The 18,151-nt window shown below is 35.0% G+C and overlaps 1 protein-coding gene across 5 annotated transcripts in view; it reads right to left on the bottom strand.

The window, feature by feature from the left end:
* Pcmt1 (protein-L-isoaspartate (D-aspartate) O-methyltransferase) overlaps nucleotides 1-18,151 on the bottom strand; it is a 39,318-nt gene that overhangs the window by 13,239 nt on the left and 7,928 nt on the right. For 4 of the 5 annotated variants that reach the window (XR_005733032.2, XR_013424786.1, XM_005321363.5 and 1 more), the window contains exons 2-5: nucleotides 11,113-11,217; nucleotides 9,163-9,194; nucleotides 3,115-3,219; nucleotides 270-390 (exon numbers count right to left, since the gene is read on the bottom strand). Coding sequence is in view for 2 of the 5 variants with exons in the window: in XM_005321363.5 (XP_005321420.2) it covers nucleotides 270-390; nucleotides 3,115-3,219; nucleotides 9,163-9,194; nucleotides 11,113-11,217 (363 nt within the window). In the remaining 3 variants the exon portion in view is untranslated. Of the gene's footprint in view, nucleotides 1-269; nucleotides 391-3,114; nucleotides 3,220-9,162; nucleotides 9,195-10,471; nucleotides 10,625-11,112; nucleotides 11,218-18,151 lie in introns of those variants that run through there. The other variant, XR_005733033.2, reaches the window with a different exon arrangement.

Here is an 18,151-nt window from a genome sequence, read left to right on the forward strand (position 1 = left end):
GCTATTCATTAAAAAAAAAGAAAAATAATTAATTAATTAATTAATTAAAATCTCCAAAAAGTAATTGTTTTCTTAGTTTAAGAAAAGTGAATATATTGGGTTGGGGTTGTGGCTTGGTGGTAGAACAGTTGCCCAGCATGTGTGAGTCACTGGATCTTATATTCAGTACCACCTAAAATAAATAAATACATTGTATCTATGTACAACTAAAAAAAGTATTTTTAAAAAAATCCTCTGGAAAAGAAATTAAAAACTTTTCTGATACCCACCAACCAGTTGTACTCTCCCTGAAGTCAAAAGTGTTGGATCATCTTTTCTGACATTATTTATTGATTCATCTACTAGCTCTTTAATGTGATCAATTCCTATGACTTTTCCATTACATCCAACCTAGAAAAGAGAAAATAATTCAACAGCTCATTGGGTAACATTTGTATTTCTAAAGTATCGCTGAAATGTTTCCTTAAAGTCATAATCTGCATTGAGAAACCAAAAATGAACTAATCCTCCAATTAGATTATTCAACATTCAGTTTATTATAAACTATTCGTCACATCAACTTTCTCAACTACGAACCTCACTGAGAAATTATATTTAATCAATAAAGAAGCTGGAATAAATTACAAAAGCTGATAATATTAGAAAATTTAAATTTTTCTTCTTTTTGGTACCAGGGATTAAACCAGGGGCACTTAACCACTGAGCCACATCCCCACACCTTTTTTATGTTTTATTAGAGTCAGGGTCTCACTAAGTTGCTTAGGGCCTCGATAAGTTGCTGAGGCTAGCTTTGAAAGTAATCTTCCTGCCTCAGCCTCCCAAGCTGCTGGGATTACAGGTGTGTGCCACTGTGCCTGGCTGGATATCTAATTTTTAAATCCAGAATTTTGAAGTAAGATTTAACTACCAATATTTAATGGTACTATAATAATTTTTACTTAAATTAACCTAAAAGTATAACTTTAAATATTAAAATTTATATAGAAATTTTCTAAGAAGGGATTCCTGCACCTGATTCTACTGCTCTTAGTGGAAAGTGTAAAACACATAAAAATATGAAAAGGACTTGAGTATCAATATTACCTGTAAAAACATTTAACTGAACAAAGCCTGTGAAGTCAGATAGGAACCTGGGTTCTTATCTACATTTCACCACTTAAAACTACGTAACTTTAACAAATAAACCTCTCATTCTATGAATCAGGTTCCTTGACTATGAGAAAGAAAGGAGTATATATCCTATAAAGGATATGAGGATTAGAAAAATAATACAGAAAAAGCACTTAAAACACTATTTAGCATGTGTGAAAAACATTGACATCATTTTAAAAGAAGGTATTCAAATTTAAACTTTTAAAATGAATATTCCTGGGGCTGGAGTTGTGGCTCAGCGGTATAGTGCTCACCTCGCATATGTGAGACCCTGGGTTGGATTCTTAGCACTTCATAAAAATAAATACTTGAAATAAAGGTATTATGTCCAACTACAACTAAAAAATAAATATTTAAAAAAATGAATATTCCTGGGGCTGGGTTTGTGGCTCAGTGATAGAGCACTTGCCTAGCATGTGAGAGGCCCTGGGTTCAATTCTTAGCATCACATATAATTTTTTTGGTTCATTAACAAACAAGTAATAAAAATATTTAAAAAATGAATATTCCTTTAAAACCATTAACATGTCAAGTATAGATAACACGTCACTAATTAAGTGCTATTTCTAACCTTTTGAACAAAAATCTCTAATATCTCATAGCAAGAACACGACTCCACAAAACAACATCTGAAAAATATACAAGATCTCATTATGTGCCAAGTACGATTCTAGATGCTTAGGATACACCAATGAAAAAAAAAATTCAGGGGCTGGGGATGTGGCTCAAGCCTTAGGGCGCTCGCGCGGCATGCGTGCAGCCCGGGTTCGATCCTCAGCACCACATACCAACAAAGATGTTCTGTCCGCCGAGAACTAAAAAATAAATATTAAAAATTCTCTCTCTCTCTCTCTCCTCTCTCACTCTCTCTTTAAAAAAAAAGAAAAAAAAGAAAAAAAATTCAGACAAAATTCCCATCTCCCTGGAGCTCACATTCTAGTGGATCTGATGATTATAAACTTATGGCAAGTTACACAGAATCTAGTTCAAGACAGATCCATAAATCCTCATTTCAACAAGACCCAAATCTTCTACCTAGTCTCTGGCCACAAGATTTCATATAACCAATCTGATTTGATTATCTAAGCACTGATGATTCTTTATGGTGCTTTAAAGGAACCACAACTTACACTGTGTACAGGCATTTATCAGAAAAAATATGGTAATAAAAGCTGAAGTACAACCTTAAATTAGGTAGAGGGAAGTGATGGGAGAGAAGAGGAGGGGATATGGGGATAGGAAAGACTGAATAAAACAGACATTATTACTTTATGTGAATATGTGACTGCATGACCAATATGATTCTGCAACATGTACACTCAGAAAAATGAAATATTATATCCCATCTATGTATATCAAAGTGCATAAATACATTATACTGTCATGTATAACTAATTAAAACAAAACAAAACAAAACAAAAAACCCTAAAGCTGAAGAACCATAAACAAGGCATTTTTTCCCTATTATAAAAGAAGCTCTACCTTCATTTCTAATAAACCTGTAGGAGTATCTGAAAACTGAATTGACTTTACTCCTTTCTGCCAGATGTAAACTTGGAAAAATGTAGTTTGGGAGCTCCCAGCTGCCATTTTGGGGTCACTGGGGGTACTATCTGATAATGAAGCTAACATATGGAGGAAACAAAGGCAAAGCAAGAACCAGAGAGAAACCCATTGTCAGTTACATCTGGTCTTCTTTTAAATCCACCCACACAAGAAGCCAGATATACCCCTCAACTTTCCATTATATAACCAAAGTAAATTTCCTTTCAATTCTGCCAGTTTGGTTAAATGTTCTGTTACTTGTAAAAACAACAACAAAAACAAAAATCCTAAGAGATACATATTCCAGATGCTATGTTAATGGAACAAAAAGCAAAGAAATCAAATCCACTGGTGAAAAAAAAATATAATCATATAATATACTTCTGTTAGGATCAGAATAAAAAATAAAGTTCTTACCATACGTGCAAAACATGCAGTAAGGATTCCACTTCCAGATCCTACATCAAGAGCTTTAGCTCCTTCATGTAATTGATCAAATAGAAGTTCTAGTGCATATGCATGCTGCCAAGAAAAAACAATCCAAATGTTTTCAAGACTCTTATATACCATGGTATACAAAGTTGCCATTTTTTTTAAACCAGTCTTTCTACCATTATCTTAAATTAACATAATGAAAACATACTTATATATACTTATTTCTACATAAGGAATTTCTATACAAGAAAACTCGGATTAGAATTATTACATTTCAGTAATTTTAGATACTCATTGTATGAATTATTAAAATTTAATAATTTAATTAAAATACAAAGTCAAAAGATAAAAAAAGGAATTACAAGGGAAAAAAATCCCCATCCCATTCCCAAATTAATAGTAAAAAAAAATTTTTTTAAATATATTTATTTTATTTTTATGTGATGCTTAGGATTGAACCCAGGGCCTCACACATGCTAGACAAGTGCTCTACCTCTGAGCCACAACCCCAGCCCGCCCCACCAACCCAAAAATTTTTAAATACATGGCAACATATAAACCTGGACTGGGTTTAATATCAAGAAACATTACTAGGTAAAATGGCATTGTGGAGTGTGTTATTAAAATCCTTGATATTTATATTAAAGTATTTAGGATTGAAGTAATGTTATTTCAGTGCCCCTGAAAGCTTAAACAATTTCTATTTAATTAGATAGTAAGTATTGTATAAGAAAATACAATAAATCAAAAACCAAAATAACTCTTATAACTAGCTTTCTTGAATCTAGAAATCAAAGAAACAGAAGAGACTCAAGGTACAAGATTCTATAGGCAGTACTGCCCCAATAAAACTTCAAAAGAAACTCTGGAATTTTTTCCTCTTCTTTTTTTCAGTACTACACTTGTGCAGGATGTTTATATATATATAATTTACATATATATATTATATACATATATATTATATATAAATTACATATATATGTGTATATGTATATATATTTTAGTTGTTGACCTATTTTTATTTTATTTATTTATATGCAGTGCTGAGAATCAAACCAGTGCCTCACACATGCCAGGCAAGTGCTCTACCAATGAGCCACAGCCCCACCCTTGTTTCTTTTTAACAGGGAGTGTGCTAAATTACTATTACAAGTTCCATTCAAATTTAAAATGCCAAGGCCTTCGATCATGCTCTTGCCTATAATCCCTGAGACTTGGGATGCTAAGGCAGGAGGATCATGAGTTTGAGGCTAGCCTCAGCAACTTAGTGAGACCCTATCTTGAAAAATAATAATAAAAAGTGCTGGGGATGTAAGTCAGTGGTAAAGTGCCCCTGGTTTCAATCCCCAGTACCAAAAGCAAAACAGTATTATCCAACATACTCACCACAAAAATTTTCTTAATCATCTCTCACATGTTCTTTAGACATCTTTCCCCAATCTATTCTAGGTTCATACACTGAATTGGTCAATGCAGAACACTCTCCCCTCAACTCTCCTCCACCTGCCACCACTTCACTAATTCTTCAGAACATTCACTCCTTAAAGGAGTCCTGTTCAGTTGTCCCTTCATATAACACCCCACATTGGAGATGGGTCTATTTCCTGAGTGTTAGATTCAGATCAAAGACTTCTAACATCACCATTACACAGCTCTCGTGTGACCCTCCCACTGTAACACACGAGGAAGAGCATGATGTTGGGCCATCTCACTACTAGACATGTGAGGCTCAACCACTGAGTAAATGTGACTTACGGATCACATTATTTTTCACAGAATATTTTTCTCTTTGTAATTAATAAATAATATGTGGAGTAGTAATTTGATAGTACTTGAATATTTTTATTCCCAACAGTCTTCCTCTTAATGATTTCAGATTCTTTGGTGATCTCTGTCTAATTCAATTATTACACTGATGATTACAAAATAATGATTGTAAAATTCCCTTATTCCTTCCACATATATTAACTGGCATTTATCTGTAAAAAGAGCTTTTGGTTTTTTCCTTGTCTTGCATTTTTCACTGGTATTATGCCTGTTATCTTCAATATTCTTTTTGATTCTCAAATGGTTTTAAATTTGGTCTCTTGGAGGCTCTCCTGCTTCTATGCCTTCTAACATCAATGTATTACCATTTGAGTACAACCTCACTTACTGGTGTCAGGCACTTCTCCAAGCAGCTCTAGTCTTTTACTGAGCAATAGTATTTAGGGCCCCAAATTTAATGCTCAGTGTACTTACTGCTACCAGGATGCTGTTTTAACATATTAACATGTTGCTTTCAATATCCTGCCTACCATGCACATCACTTTTTTTTTTTTTTTTTTAACTAGGACTTTGGAAAGTATCACAGGGACTACAGTTACTTCCAAGCCTGTGACTTTAGGGTTCATTATATGCAGATTCATTTCTCTTTGATTCCTCACTTTCTGCTTTTAATAACTCTAAGACTTATGGAATAAATAATACAAAATCACAACAGTATATGGCCAGAGGTGTAGCTCCTAGCAGAGCATATGCCTAGCAGGTACAGGCCCTCAGCTTGATCCCCAGCACTGGTTTAAAAAAAAGAAAAAGAAAGATCACTACTGCTTGTCTATACAATACAATTAATACTATCATATCCTACTACCATTCTGGTTTAGCAAACACCAAAGGACACTGTTTGCTTACTATTTGCATATGAACATATACAGACATAAATTCAGATGCACTATGTGACTATATACACACATAAATACGTTTTGCTTATTAAAAGTCAAGGTTATTCAAACTGTGCATGATTACAAATGTATCCTTTTTAGGAAGATATTATGACCCAGCTATGACATGGATGGACATTAAAGATATTATACAAGTGAAATAAGCCAGTCATAAAAAGACAAGGGGCTGGGGCTCAGTGGCAGAGCGCTTGCCTAGCATGTGTGAGGCACTGGGTTCGATTCTCAGCACTGCATATCAATAAATAAAATAAAGATACATTGACAAATAAAAAATATTTTAAAAAGACGGGTACTGTATAATTTCACTTATATGAGCACTTATGTGAGTACCAAGAGTAATCAAATTCATTAAGACCAAAAATAGAATGGTGGTTGCCAGAGTCTGGGGAACGAAGAAAATAGGGAGAATGGTAAAATGAGGAATTGTTTTTGAGTGGGCACAGAGTTTTCATTTTGCAAGATAACAAATATCGGTTGCACAACAACATCGATATACTTAATACTACTTAACACTTAAAAAATGGTAAAGATCAATTTCATGCTACATATATTCTACCAATATTTTAAAAAATCTTAAATCTTTTAAAAACCAAAGACAACAAACTTAAAAAATGGATAAGAGAACAGCATACTACAGGGACACAGCCACATCAATGTTTATAGCAGCACAATTCATAATAGCTAAACTGTGGAACCAACCTAGATGCCCTTCAGTAGATAAAGAAAATGTGATACACACACACACACACACACACACACACATAGGAATATTATTCAGCATTAAAAGAGAATAAAATCATGGCATTTGCAGGTAAATGGACAGATTGGAGAATAAAATACTAGGTGAAGTCAGCCAATCCCCAAAAAACCAAATGCCGAATGCTTTCTCTGATTTAAGGATGCTGATTCATAATGTGGTGGTGGAGTAGCGGGCAATAGAGGATTAGATGAACTCTAGATAGGGCAAGGGGGAAAAAGGGAGGAGACATGGGGGTAGGAAAGACAATGGAATGAGATGGACATCATTACCCTAAGTACATGTATGAAGACACAAATGGTGTGACTCTATTTTGTGTAGAGAGATATGAAAAATTATGCTCTATATGTGTAATATGAATTGTAATATATTCTGCTGTTATATATAACAAGTTAAAATTTTAAAAAATGAAAAAAATGAGTAAGAGATTTGAATAGACTTCTAAGATGAGATAAATAGCCAATAATCATATGAAAAGATGGTCAACACTAATCATTAGGGAAATACAAATAAAAATCACAAGATACTGTATCATAGTCAGTAGGATGGACAAAATAAACAATATAGAAAATAACAATGTGGACAAGGAAGAAAAAATTTGGAACCCTCATACATTGCTGGTGGGATTGCAAAAATGGTATAGCCACTTTGGGAAACAGACGAATAGTTCCTCAAAATGTTAAAACACAGTTAACATATGACTTAGCAATTTCATTCCTAGGTATGCAACCAAGAGAAATGAAAATATACAATTAGATAAAAACTTGTACATGAATGTCCACAGCAGCATTATTCAGAATAATCAAAACGTGGAAACAATCCATCAGTGGATAAACAAAATGTGGTATACCTACACAATGGAATATTATTCAGCCATAAAAAGAACAAAGTAATGATATATATTACAACATGGATAAATTTGAAAACATTAAGCTAAATATAAAAAGTCAGTCACAAAAGGCCACATATTGTATTATTTCATCTTTATCAAGTGTCCAGAATTGGAAAATCTTCAGAAACAGAAACTACATTAGTGGTTGCCAGGACATGTACAGAGCAGGGGATGAGAAATGACTTCTAATAGGATAGAATTTCTTTCTTTCTTTCTCTCCTTTTTTTTTTTTTTTTTTTAGGTGTAGTTGGACACAATGCCTTTATTTTATTTATTTAATTTTATGTGGTGCTGAGGATTGAACCCAGGGCCTCGCATGTGCTAGGCAAGAGATCTACCGCTGAGCTACAACCCCAGTCCCATCTGCAGCCCTTTTTATTTTTTATTTTGAGACAAGGTCTTGCTAAGATACTGAGGCTCACCATGAACTTGCAATCCTCCTGTCTCTGCCTTCTGAGTTGCTGAGGCTATAGGTAGGAGTAACTGCACTCAGCAAAAATCCTAAATTTTTGTGTTGCAAAAATACACTAATTTGGGGCTGAGTCTCTACTCAGTGGTAGAGCACTTGCCTAGCATGTGTAAGACACTGGATTCGATTCTCAGCACCACATATAAATAAATGAATAAAATAAAGGTCCATGAATCTAAAAAAAAAAAAATACACTATTTTTTTAATGGCTTCTGTGTTTTTGTCATAAAAAGTCATCTCAATACAATTTTTAGAAATAAATATACTTTTTAAAGTATTATTATCAGTTCATAAATGTATATGTAAAATTTATTTAGGATAAAATTTAAGAGCTTCTCCAAGGATGGGGTGTATCTCAGTGGTGGTAGAGAGTCTATTCAGCATACACCAGGTCCTGGGTTTGATCCCTAGCACTGCAAAAATTAAAAAAAAAAAAGCTTCTCCAACCCAAATAATTGAAGAGAATCAGAAAAGCTATTGTTTTCTCTACCAAAATCCAACAGAGTACTCATTCAAACAACTGACATTTAAAACTCAAGAAAATTCCCAACAGATTAAAAGAGCCAGATCACTAAAACAGTTCCTTCTCAAGATTACACGGCTTCATAGTTGCTATACTTAACCATTCCGTAGTGATTTTTTCCAAATAAAATGTGAAATACTCAACTTGAGATTTCTAGAACATGCCCACTGTACTATTCAATTATTCTCTCCCTTAATGAACTCATCACTAAATAACCAGTTAAGTTAGTGTGAATGTCATAGATACTAATGAGAGATGCAAAAAACTTAATATGAAAGATTCTACCAAGAAGAGCTCCTTTTAGATATCATGAATAAAATAATAATTACAATAATACAATAATACATAATTCACAGAAGACAAAGTAAATTTAAACATTTTTTAAAAACTTTTTAAAGGGCTGGGGATATGGCTCAAGTGGTAGCGCGCTCGCCTGGCATGCGTGCGGCCCGGTTTCGATCCTCAGCACCACATACAAACAAAGATGTTGTATCTGCCGAAAACTAAAAAATAAATATTAAAAAAATTCTCTCTTTCTCCTTCTCTCTCTCTCTCTCTTACTCTTTAAAAAAAAAAAAAAAAACTTTTTAAAGCTTTTTCCCCTAAGAAAATAATGGCAGAGAAAAATGTGATCCATTGGTAACTAAATGAACAAAGTCAACTTACCATGTGTGGAGCACTGATTGTTGCTTGGAAACCTGCAAAAACAAGAAGAGAACCACTGATACATTCAGTTGTGAAAACATAACCAAATATTTCATGTAGTTCCTTTTCTAACATCCATACGTTCTTTTTCACAAAAATTATTTTTTATTTTTAGAATAAGCAAAACAAAACCCAACATTTGTACTGATACATAGCAGTTAAAATCAGATAATATTATCATGAGAAAAGGCTCATCTAGCAAAAGAGATCACACTATTTCTAAAAGTATTTCTTTTTTAAAAAAATTTTTTTTTAGATGAGTAGATCTTTATTTATTATTCATTTACTTATACATGGTGCTGATAATCGAACCCAGTGCCTCATACATACTAGGCAAGCACTCTACCACTGAGCCACAGCCACAGCCCCTCTAAAAGTTATTTCTAAAAATTATTTCTTTTGTAGTTTTTTTTTTTTTTTGGTTGTTGTTTTTGTTTGTTTCTTTCTTTTCTTTTTGGTACGGGGGGGATTGAACCCAGGGGAACTTAACCACTTAGTCACATCCCCAGCCCTTTTTATTTTGAGACAGGATCTTGCTTAGTTGCTTAGGGCCTCAGTAAGTTGCTGAGACTGTCCTTGAACTTGAGATCCTCCTACCTCAGATTCCTGGGCCACTGGGATTACAGGTATGCACAACAGTGCCCAGCTTCTTTATTGTTTTTTCAGTAAGCTGAGAATTGATAGAGTTTATACTTAATTTTTCCTTTAGATTTACTTTTTTGGTGGTGGGGGGTACTGGAGATTGAACTCAAGGGCTCTGGGCTACTGAGCCACAGCCTTATTTTATACTTTATTTAGAGACAGGGTCTCACTGAGTTGTTTAGTGCCTTGCTTTTGCTGAGGCTGGCTTTGAACTTTCGATCCTCCTGCCTCAACTCACAAGAACCTGGGATTACAGGCATGTTCCACTGTGCCCCCAGCTAAATTTACCCTTTTTTTTTTTTAAAAAAAAAGACTTCTATATATAATACATATGCAAAAAATTTTGAAAAACTAAATTATTTCAAATTTAAACCAACTGAAAAATAACTAGGGTAGAGATAAAGCTTAGTGGTAAAGCTCCTGTCTAGGCCTAATAGGCACAAGGCTCTGGGTCTGATCCTCTGCACTGCAAACAAACAAACAAACAAATCCTAGATAATCAAAGTAGTTTAAGAGACTAATAAACCATTCCAATTTACTTTCTGTATTATCACCTAATGTTAATTCATATTCATTTTTGGCTCTTAGTTTCTTTTCTTCCAGTGTTACTTTCTCAAAACTTATTTACCTGCTCTGCCTCTGAAGCAATTTTCACTGAGCGGTGGTAGCAGGTGCCTTCGGGGTTCAGAAGCTCCCCAGGATCTTCTTGCTGACTGTCACATGCTTCAAAAGAAGACAGAATGGCAGCTGGCCGAGAGAATCCTGAGGCACTTCTAAGCCTCAAAGGCGCCCACTGCCAAGGCTCAGCAGTTCAGCAAAACCTGCTTCAGGAGAAGGAGTTAAATATGGAACTTTCTAAAAACAAACACAAGCCAAAATATTCAGGAAAGTAAAGCAGAAAAGTCACTAATAAATTAATTACACTTATTTTCTTAATTATTGATTTTAAAAATTAAGGCTAAAATGAAAGAAAACTCAACATTAATGCCCCTGGAGAAAACAGTACTCAGCTACAACTAAATTTTCATTAAAAGTTTTCTTTTTCATTAAAAAATTCTAAATATTTTTTTTCATTCTTTATTACCAATATACATTGGGGGAAAAATCAGAAAAAGATATATAATTTCATTAAAATGGATTTGTTTGAGATTATGAGAGTTACCGAGTCATAAAACTCAAGTTGGCAATATGATTATAAATACATGTGTCCCAGTCTTACAAAAATTAGAGTAAAAGAAAATGTGACATTTTCAGAAATCTAAAGCTTACCTATTGATTGTGGAGAATCCATATATGGGTTACATTTTGCATAGTGCGAGCGGTCTGTAGCCAGCATTACTTCAAATACTTTATCTGTCTTGATGATTCCATTTTCTGAAATGAATAGGGCAAATATTTTAAGCAAAGAGTGACATCATATGTATTTTAGATTTATTACTCTGGCTGTACTGTAGGACTGGACTAGTGTAACCTGGTCTTTAATAACACCAGTCAGGATGGGGAAAAGTAGAAGGTGGTGGTGAGAGTGGAGGTAATGGTAGAGATAAAGTCATCCAATGATTTAAGAAACTCTGAAGAAGGATCAGAGTTGAGGAGAAATAGGAAAATAATTCAGTTAGGGGCTAAGGTTATACAAAGTGAAAGTATTCAGCAACGGGCTGGGCACATGGATCTGGAGCTCAGGAAAGAGATCTAGGATAGAGGTATAAGTTTCTGTTTAGATAGATGGCAACTGAAGTAATGAAAGTGAAGTTAAAGTATCCAGGGAAGAATACATACAGAAGAAAAATGAAAGCCAACACTTGAGATATGAAAGCAAATGGAAAGGAACCACAACAGAGGCAGGATAAAAACCTGGCTGATATTGCTATAGAGTCCAAAAGCAGTAAAATTTTCAAGAATATAAAATATATATATATATCTCATCTGGCTTCCCCAACATTTAGTTCTTTGAGATTTAATAAATGTTAAACTTCAATAATCCTCATGGTACCATGCAAATAATTAATGCTCTCATTGACTTTTTCAATATGCTAGCTGACAATGACATATCAGACACAACACAACATGCTTATAGTATGATTATAATAAATAAGATAGCCTAGATTCTGTCATCACAGATTTAAAATCTGTTAAGAAAAAACAAATGAACATGACTTTAACAATTCAAAAATGAATGAAAACATTCAATCAAAACATGCTTTGATTAGTTTGACTACATTATGAATGACTGTTTTATATGAGACTTCTTCAGGAAAAGAATCATGGGAAGTCTAAAATGCTATACAAACTAACACAACTTATTCATCAATTACAGCACTTTCAATCTCGAAGGTAATAGCAGTCACCAGAATCTGAACTTCTCCACAGAGTTGCTCAAAATACCTAAACATAGATCAAGAAGGAGCTCAAACAAAACCACACAGAATCTACACCATCACATTACTAAAAGACAGAATATCCAGACTTTAAATTATCTATAAATAGAATAAAAAGTACTATTGCTACAGTTGAACACCTGTGATCACAGACAGCAAAAATGGGGATTCAAGTTTAAGTTTCTAAGAGCCTGGTACAGAAGCACACTCCTACAACTCTAGCTACTCTGGAGGCTGAGATAGAAGGATCACAAATGTGAAGCCAGGCTTGGTAACTCAGTGAGTCTCAAAATAGAAAATAAAAAAGGATGGGGATGTACTCAGTGAAGCATCCCTAGGTTCAGGTTCAATCACCAGTAATGGGATGGGGGGAAGTCAGTGGGTCAGGAGCTAGGGTTGTGGTTCAGTGGCAAAGCATTTGCCTAGAGTATATACTGTGAGGCACTAGGTTTGATTCTCAGCATTGCATATAAATAGAATACAGTTTAATAAATAAATAAATTTTTAAAACAGATTATTGTGTTAAAAAAAGTCAGTGGGTCAATAAAGGGTGTCAAAACTACTCAATAATAAATAATCTTTTTCAACAAATAGTGCTGGGACAAAGAGCCACATGCAAATAAATGATGTTCAACTTTTTCCTCATACCATATACAAAAATTAATTAAAAATTTATTGAAGACCTAAATATAAGACCTAAACCAATAACACTCATAGAAGAAAATACTGGAGTAAATCTTCACAAACTTAGATTTGGCAATGAATTCTTACATGTGGCAACAAAAGCATCAAAATTAAAAATTTGTACTTCAACAGATACTACTCAAGAAAGCAAAAGATCTGCATGCCTATTATCTCAGCAACTCAGGAGGCTAAGGCAGGAGGTTGCAGGTTTGAGGTCAACATCAGCAACTTAGCAAGGCCCTAAGCACTGAGGAAGACACTGTCTCAAAAAGAATATAATAAAAATAAAGGACTGGAGATGTATCTCAGTGGTAAAGCATCCCTGGGTTCAAACCCCAGTACCAAAAAATTAAAAACAAAGAAAGCAAGCAAGTGAAAAGATCACTCATATAGTGGGAAAAAATATTTGTGACTCATATATTTAAGAGGGTGCTTACAGCTAGAACATGTAAGAAACACTTACAATTCAATATTAAAAGACAAATAACCCAAATTAAGAAACATGCTAAGGATCTAACCAGATATTTCTCTGAAGAAGAAATGCAAAAAGCCAATATGCACATGAAAGCTAGACATCATTAGTGAAAAGAAAATGCAAGTTAAAACCACAATGCGATATCATTTCCTATTTGCTAGGCTAGCTATAATAAACAGTCAGATAATACACCAGAAGTGGTGGTAGGAACCTGTAGTCCCAGGACTACTTTAGCCCAGGAGTTCAAGGCCAATCTGGACAATATAAGAAGACCCTGTCTCTTAAATAAAATGTGTTGGCAAGAATGTGATGAAACTGGAACCCTCATGCACTTCTAGTAGGAATATAAAATGGAGCAGTAACATTGGAAAAACAGCTTCTCAAATTGCTAAAGACAGTCACCATATGACTCAATAGTTCCACTCCTAGACATACAGAGAAGTGAAAACATATGACCACATGTAAATTTGTACATGAATGGTCCCGGCAACATAATTTAGAAAAAAACAAAGCAAAAGGTGAACTAGGGATGTACCTTACTGTAAAGTGCTGGCCTAGCATGCATGAGGGCATGAGTTCAATCCTCAGAACCACAAAAAAGAGAATAAGCAGAAGGTGGAAATATTCATCAAAAGATGAATGGCCTCTGGTAAAGGTTGTATAAACTAAGTTCTAAGGATTATAAATTCAAAGCCAGACTGGGCAACTTAGAGAGGCCTTATCTCAAAATAAAAAGGAGATATAGCTAAGTAGTAGAGTGCCCCAGGCTCAATCCCCGCTACCAAAAAAAAAAAAAAAAAAAAAAGGTTAATTTATGCTACAACATGGTAAACTTTCAAAAAGATTATGCTAAGTGAAATAAGTCAGTTATAAAAGAACATATATGATTCTATTTAATGAAATGTCTAGAATCAACAAATTCAGAGAGACCAAAAACATCTGGACATGGTGGTTCATACCTATAATACCAGCTACTAAAGAGGCTAAGGCAAGAAGATCACAAGTACCAGGCCAGTCTGAACAATTCAGTGAGACCCTGTCTTGATTTTTTATGAGGGTGTAGCTCAGTGGAAAAATGCTTGCCTACTATGTGCAAGGCCCTGGGTTTAATCCCCAGTACTAAGGAAAGAAAAAAAAAGTAACTATTAAGTTTCTTAAGAGCAATGAGCATTTTCAGAAAATAAAGCACAAGTCAACAATTAAAAAAAAAAAAAAAGCCAGATGCAGTGGCACATTCCTGTAATCCCAGATGCTTGGGAGGCTGAAGTAGGAGGATCCTAAGTTCAAAACTAGCCTCAGCAATTCAGTGAGGCCCCAAGTAACACAGTGAGACCCTGTCTCTAAATAAATACAAAAAAGGGATGGACATGTGATTCATTGATTGTCTCTGGGTTCAATCCCCAGTATCAAAATATAAAATAAAAATTGATAAAATTCAGTCTGATTAAATCTTTTTTTTTTTTTGGTACTGGGATGATGATGATGATGATTGATGATGATGATGATGATGATGGAGGAGGAGGAGCTCTATTGGGCCATCACTGTGTGTCTTCCAAAATTTCATCACAAGGTTGTTTTTATATATATTTTTTAACCCATGACCCCATGTTTTGAAAGATGCCTAAATCAAAGAAGATTACACTTACTAAGTTGTTAAATCATTTTCCTGTTTTGGGTCATCTATGATATATATATATATATATATATATATATATATATATATATATATATATATATAACTATTATTCCCCTCAAATGTTTCTATCAAACAATAAAGTAATTTGATGTTTTACTTTGCATGTATAGCCAAATTAGAGGTAATTGTGCAATATCATTAGGCTTTCAGAAATACTGACAGCTTGAGAACCACCCATTTGCAATCTGTTTGTAGCCCTAGGTTCTGAGGACCCTAATTAAATTGTTATAGTAATGGATAATGGTCCAAATATACAACTGGTATAAATGAGTAGTAGGATTCAAAAAGGCACATATAACAGAATCCAAACCATAAACCAAATAATTAAATGTCTGAAAAAAAAAAACCAGTGTGTTCCTAAGGTTTCTCTATCCAACTTGAGAGGCAGTTGAACTTGGTGGTGCATGCCTGTTATCTCAGTGGATAAGCCAAATTTCAGGGGGAAAAATTAGAAAACTAAAACATGGCAGGGTTTCAAGCAACTGATAAAGTGTTTTAAAAAAAGGAAAAGCTTTTGACATTCCTCTTCAATAGCAGAGATATATGTGACATGAGACACAAAGAATGTGGGCTCCACTAGATTTCCTGTGTAAAAGATTATGCTATCTGCAAACAGAGGGGCAGTTTACTTCAAAACCTGTAAGATTACAAGCTCAGCAGTGTTAACAGTCATAAATATTAACAATGGTTACTGCTTCTCAACTTTTTAAAATTAGCAAAGTGCAGAATATTTATTTACTGCTCAGAATAAAATATAAATGCTATCAACTTTTGTAAAAGAATTGCTAGTGAACTGGAAAATGACAGAGGGAGTTCCCTACTGCCCTTAAAAAGTAGAAGGGTTAAGATTAAGAGTTAATGCCTGTTCATACATTATGGAACAAGAAACAAAAGTAAATAACTCAAGAGTTACACAAGTAGGGCTTAGGATGCTCAGTGGTAGAGTACTTGCAAGCATGCCTAAGACTCTGGGATCAATGTGCAGAAGAAAAAACAAATTCCAAACATAGACGCAAGCTGGGTGCAGTGGCACATGCCTGTAATCCCAGTGGCTCAGGAGACTGAGGCAGGAGAATCACAAGTTCTAAGCCAGTCTCAGTGTTAGCAAGGCCCTAGGTAACTTGGCAACACCCTGTCTCAAAAAAATAAAAAGAGTTGGGGATGTGGCTCAATGGTTAAGTGTCCCTGGGTTCAATCCATGGTACCAAAAAAAAAAAAAAAAGCAATAAATATAGCAGAGCCCCTGGGTTCAATCCCACTGCCATTAAAAAAAAAAATAGTAGCCACAAATAAGGAAGCAAAAAATTATGATATAACAATGTAGGGGAAGAGGGGTTTGTACTGTGTAATACTTATCCATCTTGGAAGGAGGGTCAGCAGATGATGTCTAAAGTTGATAGAACAAGAAATAGTAAACTTGGCTCAGTGTTGTGTGCCTCCAATCCCAGCACTGTAGAGGCTGAGGTAGGATGATCACTTGAGCCCAGGAGTTGGATGAAGACATTTGGGCAACATAGCAAGTCTTCAGGTTAAAAAAAAAAAAAAAAATCACCTAAAGAATCAAAAACAGTTACAAGTGGCTCACTCTAGGCAATGAATTTGAGGTAGGGAGGAACAGGATAAGCAACTATTGCTTTTTATTATCTTTTAACTATGCACATACATAACTGAAATTTTACCTTTTCAATGCTCCTAACATCTCCTAAAACCTGCAGAGAGACAGAGGTCCCTATCATAGAGTATGTAATATGTATAAACACCCATGTGCAAACACACACACACACACACACACACATATACACACACACCCTCTATGCTTAGCAATATGAAGCAAGGACTCCGTTTCCTTCCAGTGACAGAATTTTAACTGGAGGCATTTCTCTAGCCTCCCTGTAATTACGTGTAAGCTTACAATTAAGTTCTTCTCAATGGAACACAGGCAGAAATTACGCATGCAACTTCCAGATCATGCCCTTAAAACAAGTGGGTGTTCTGCTCTTTCTTCTGTTTTCCTCCCTATGGGTTGGACTGTGGAAATGGTGGAGATAAACTATCTTCAACTTTGCAGATGTGGGAAAGAAAAGCACAACAAAAGAGAAGAAGCCAGATCAACACCATGAAAATACTGTATCAGCCCTGAAATGCTTACATGTGGGTTGTTATTGGAAAGAAATATTTATTTTGTTTATGTCACTGTTTTGGGGTCTTTGTTACAGCAGTTGGACATGTACCCTAGTGCACTACATATAAGAAGGAATATGAGAATAGAGTGGAGATAGAACACGGGAGTAGGTCATATAAGACACTAAAGAGGTCTGAAAACTAAGCCTGAGGTTTACACTTGATACAGAAAGCACCTGGAAACCTGAGAAGAAAACTAATGTGACATAAAACAGTATGCTAAGAAAATTAGTAAAAGGGGCAGAGTGAACCTAAGTGAGGTAAGTTAAAAACTATGACAACCAGACAGCTGCATCACTCTAAGCATGAACTAGGAACCTAGACTGGGATGGTACTACAGTTTGGATCTGGCCTGTTCCCCCAAAAGGCTCATATGTCCCCAGCCTGTAGCAGTACTGGGAAGTGATGCAAACTATTAGGATGCGGTGCCTAGTGACTCAGGTCATTGGGGACATGTTCTTGAAGAACACCATGGGACCCTGGTCTCTTCCTTCCTCCCCAACCAGCTTTTCCACTTCTTGGTCATGAGCTGGTCAGCTTGTTCTACCACAGACTTCTGTCATGATGTGCTGCCTCACCATAGGCCCAAAGCAGCAAGACCAATCGATCATGAAATGAAAACTCCAAAACTATGAATCAAAATAAACCTTTCTTAAGTGTATTATCTCAGGAGTTTAATGACAAAAGGCTGATTAGCACAGAACATTGGTACTGCAAAGTGGGGCTACTGACTCTAGCTATACCTGAGACAATATGTAGAGAAGCCTTTCGGAATTGACTTCCAGAAACAATCTGGAAGTCTGGAGAAATAACCTAGAGAAAGCCTAAAATGCTGTAAGCAGAGTCTAACAGATGACTCATGGAGATTCAGAACACCTGAATGCTCACAGGAAT

Source organism: Ictidomys tridecemlineatus, chromosome 8 (genome assembly GCF_052094955.1).
Source record: "Ictidomys tridecemlineatus isolate mIctTri1 chromosome 8, mIctTri1.hap1, whole genome shotgun sequence".
Lineage (NCBI taxonomy): Eukaryota > Metazoa > Chordata > Mammalia > Rodentia > Sciuridae > Ictidomys > Ictidomys tridecemlineatus.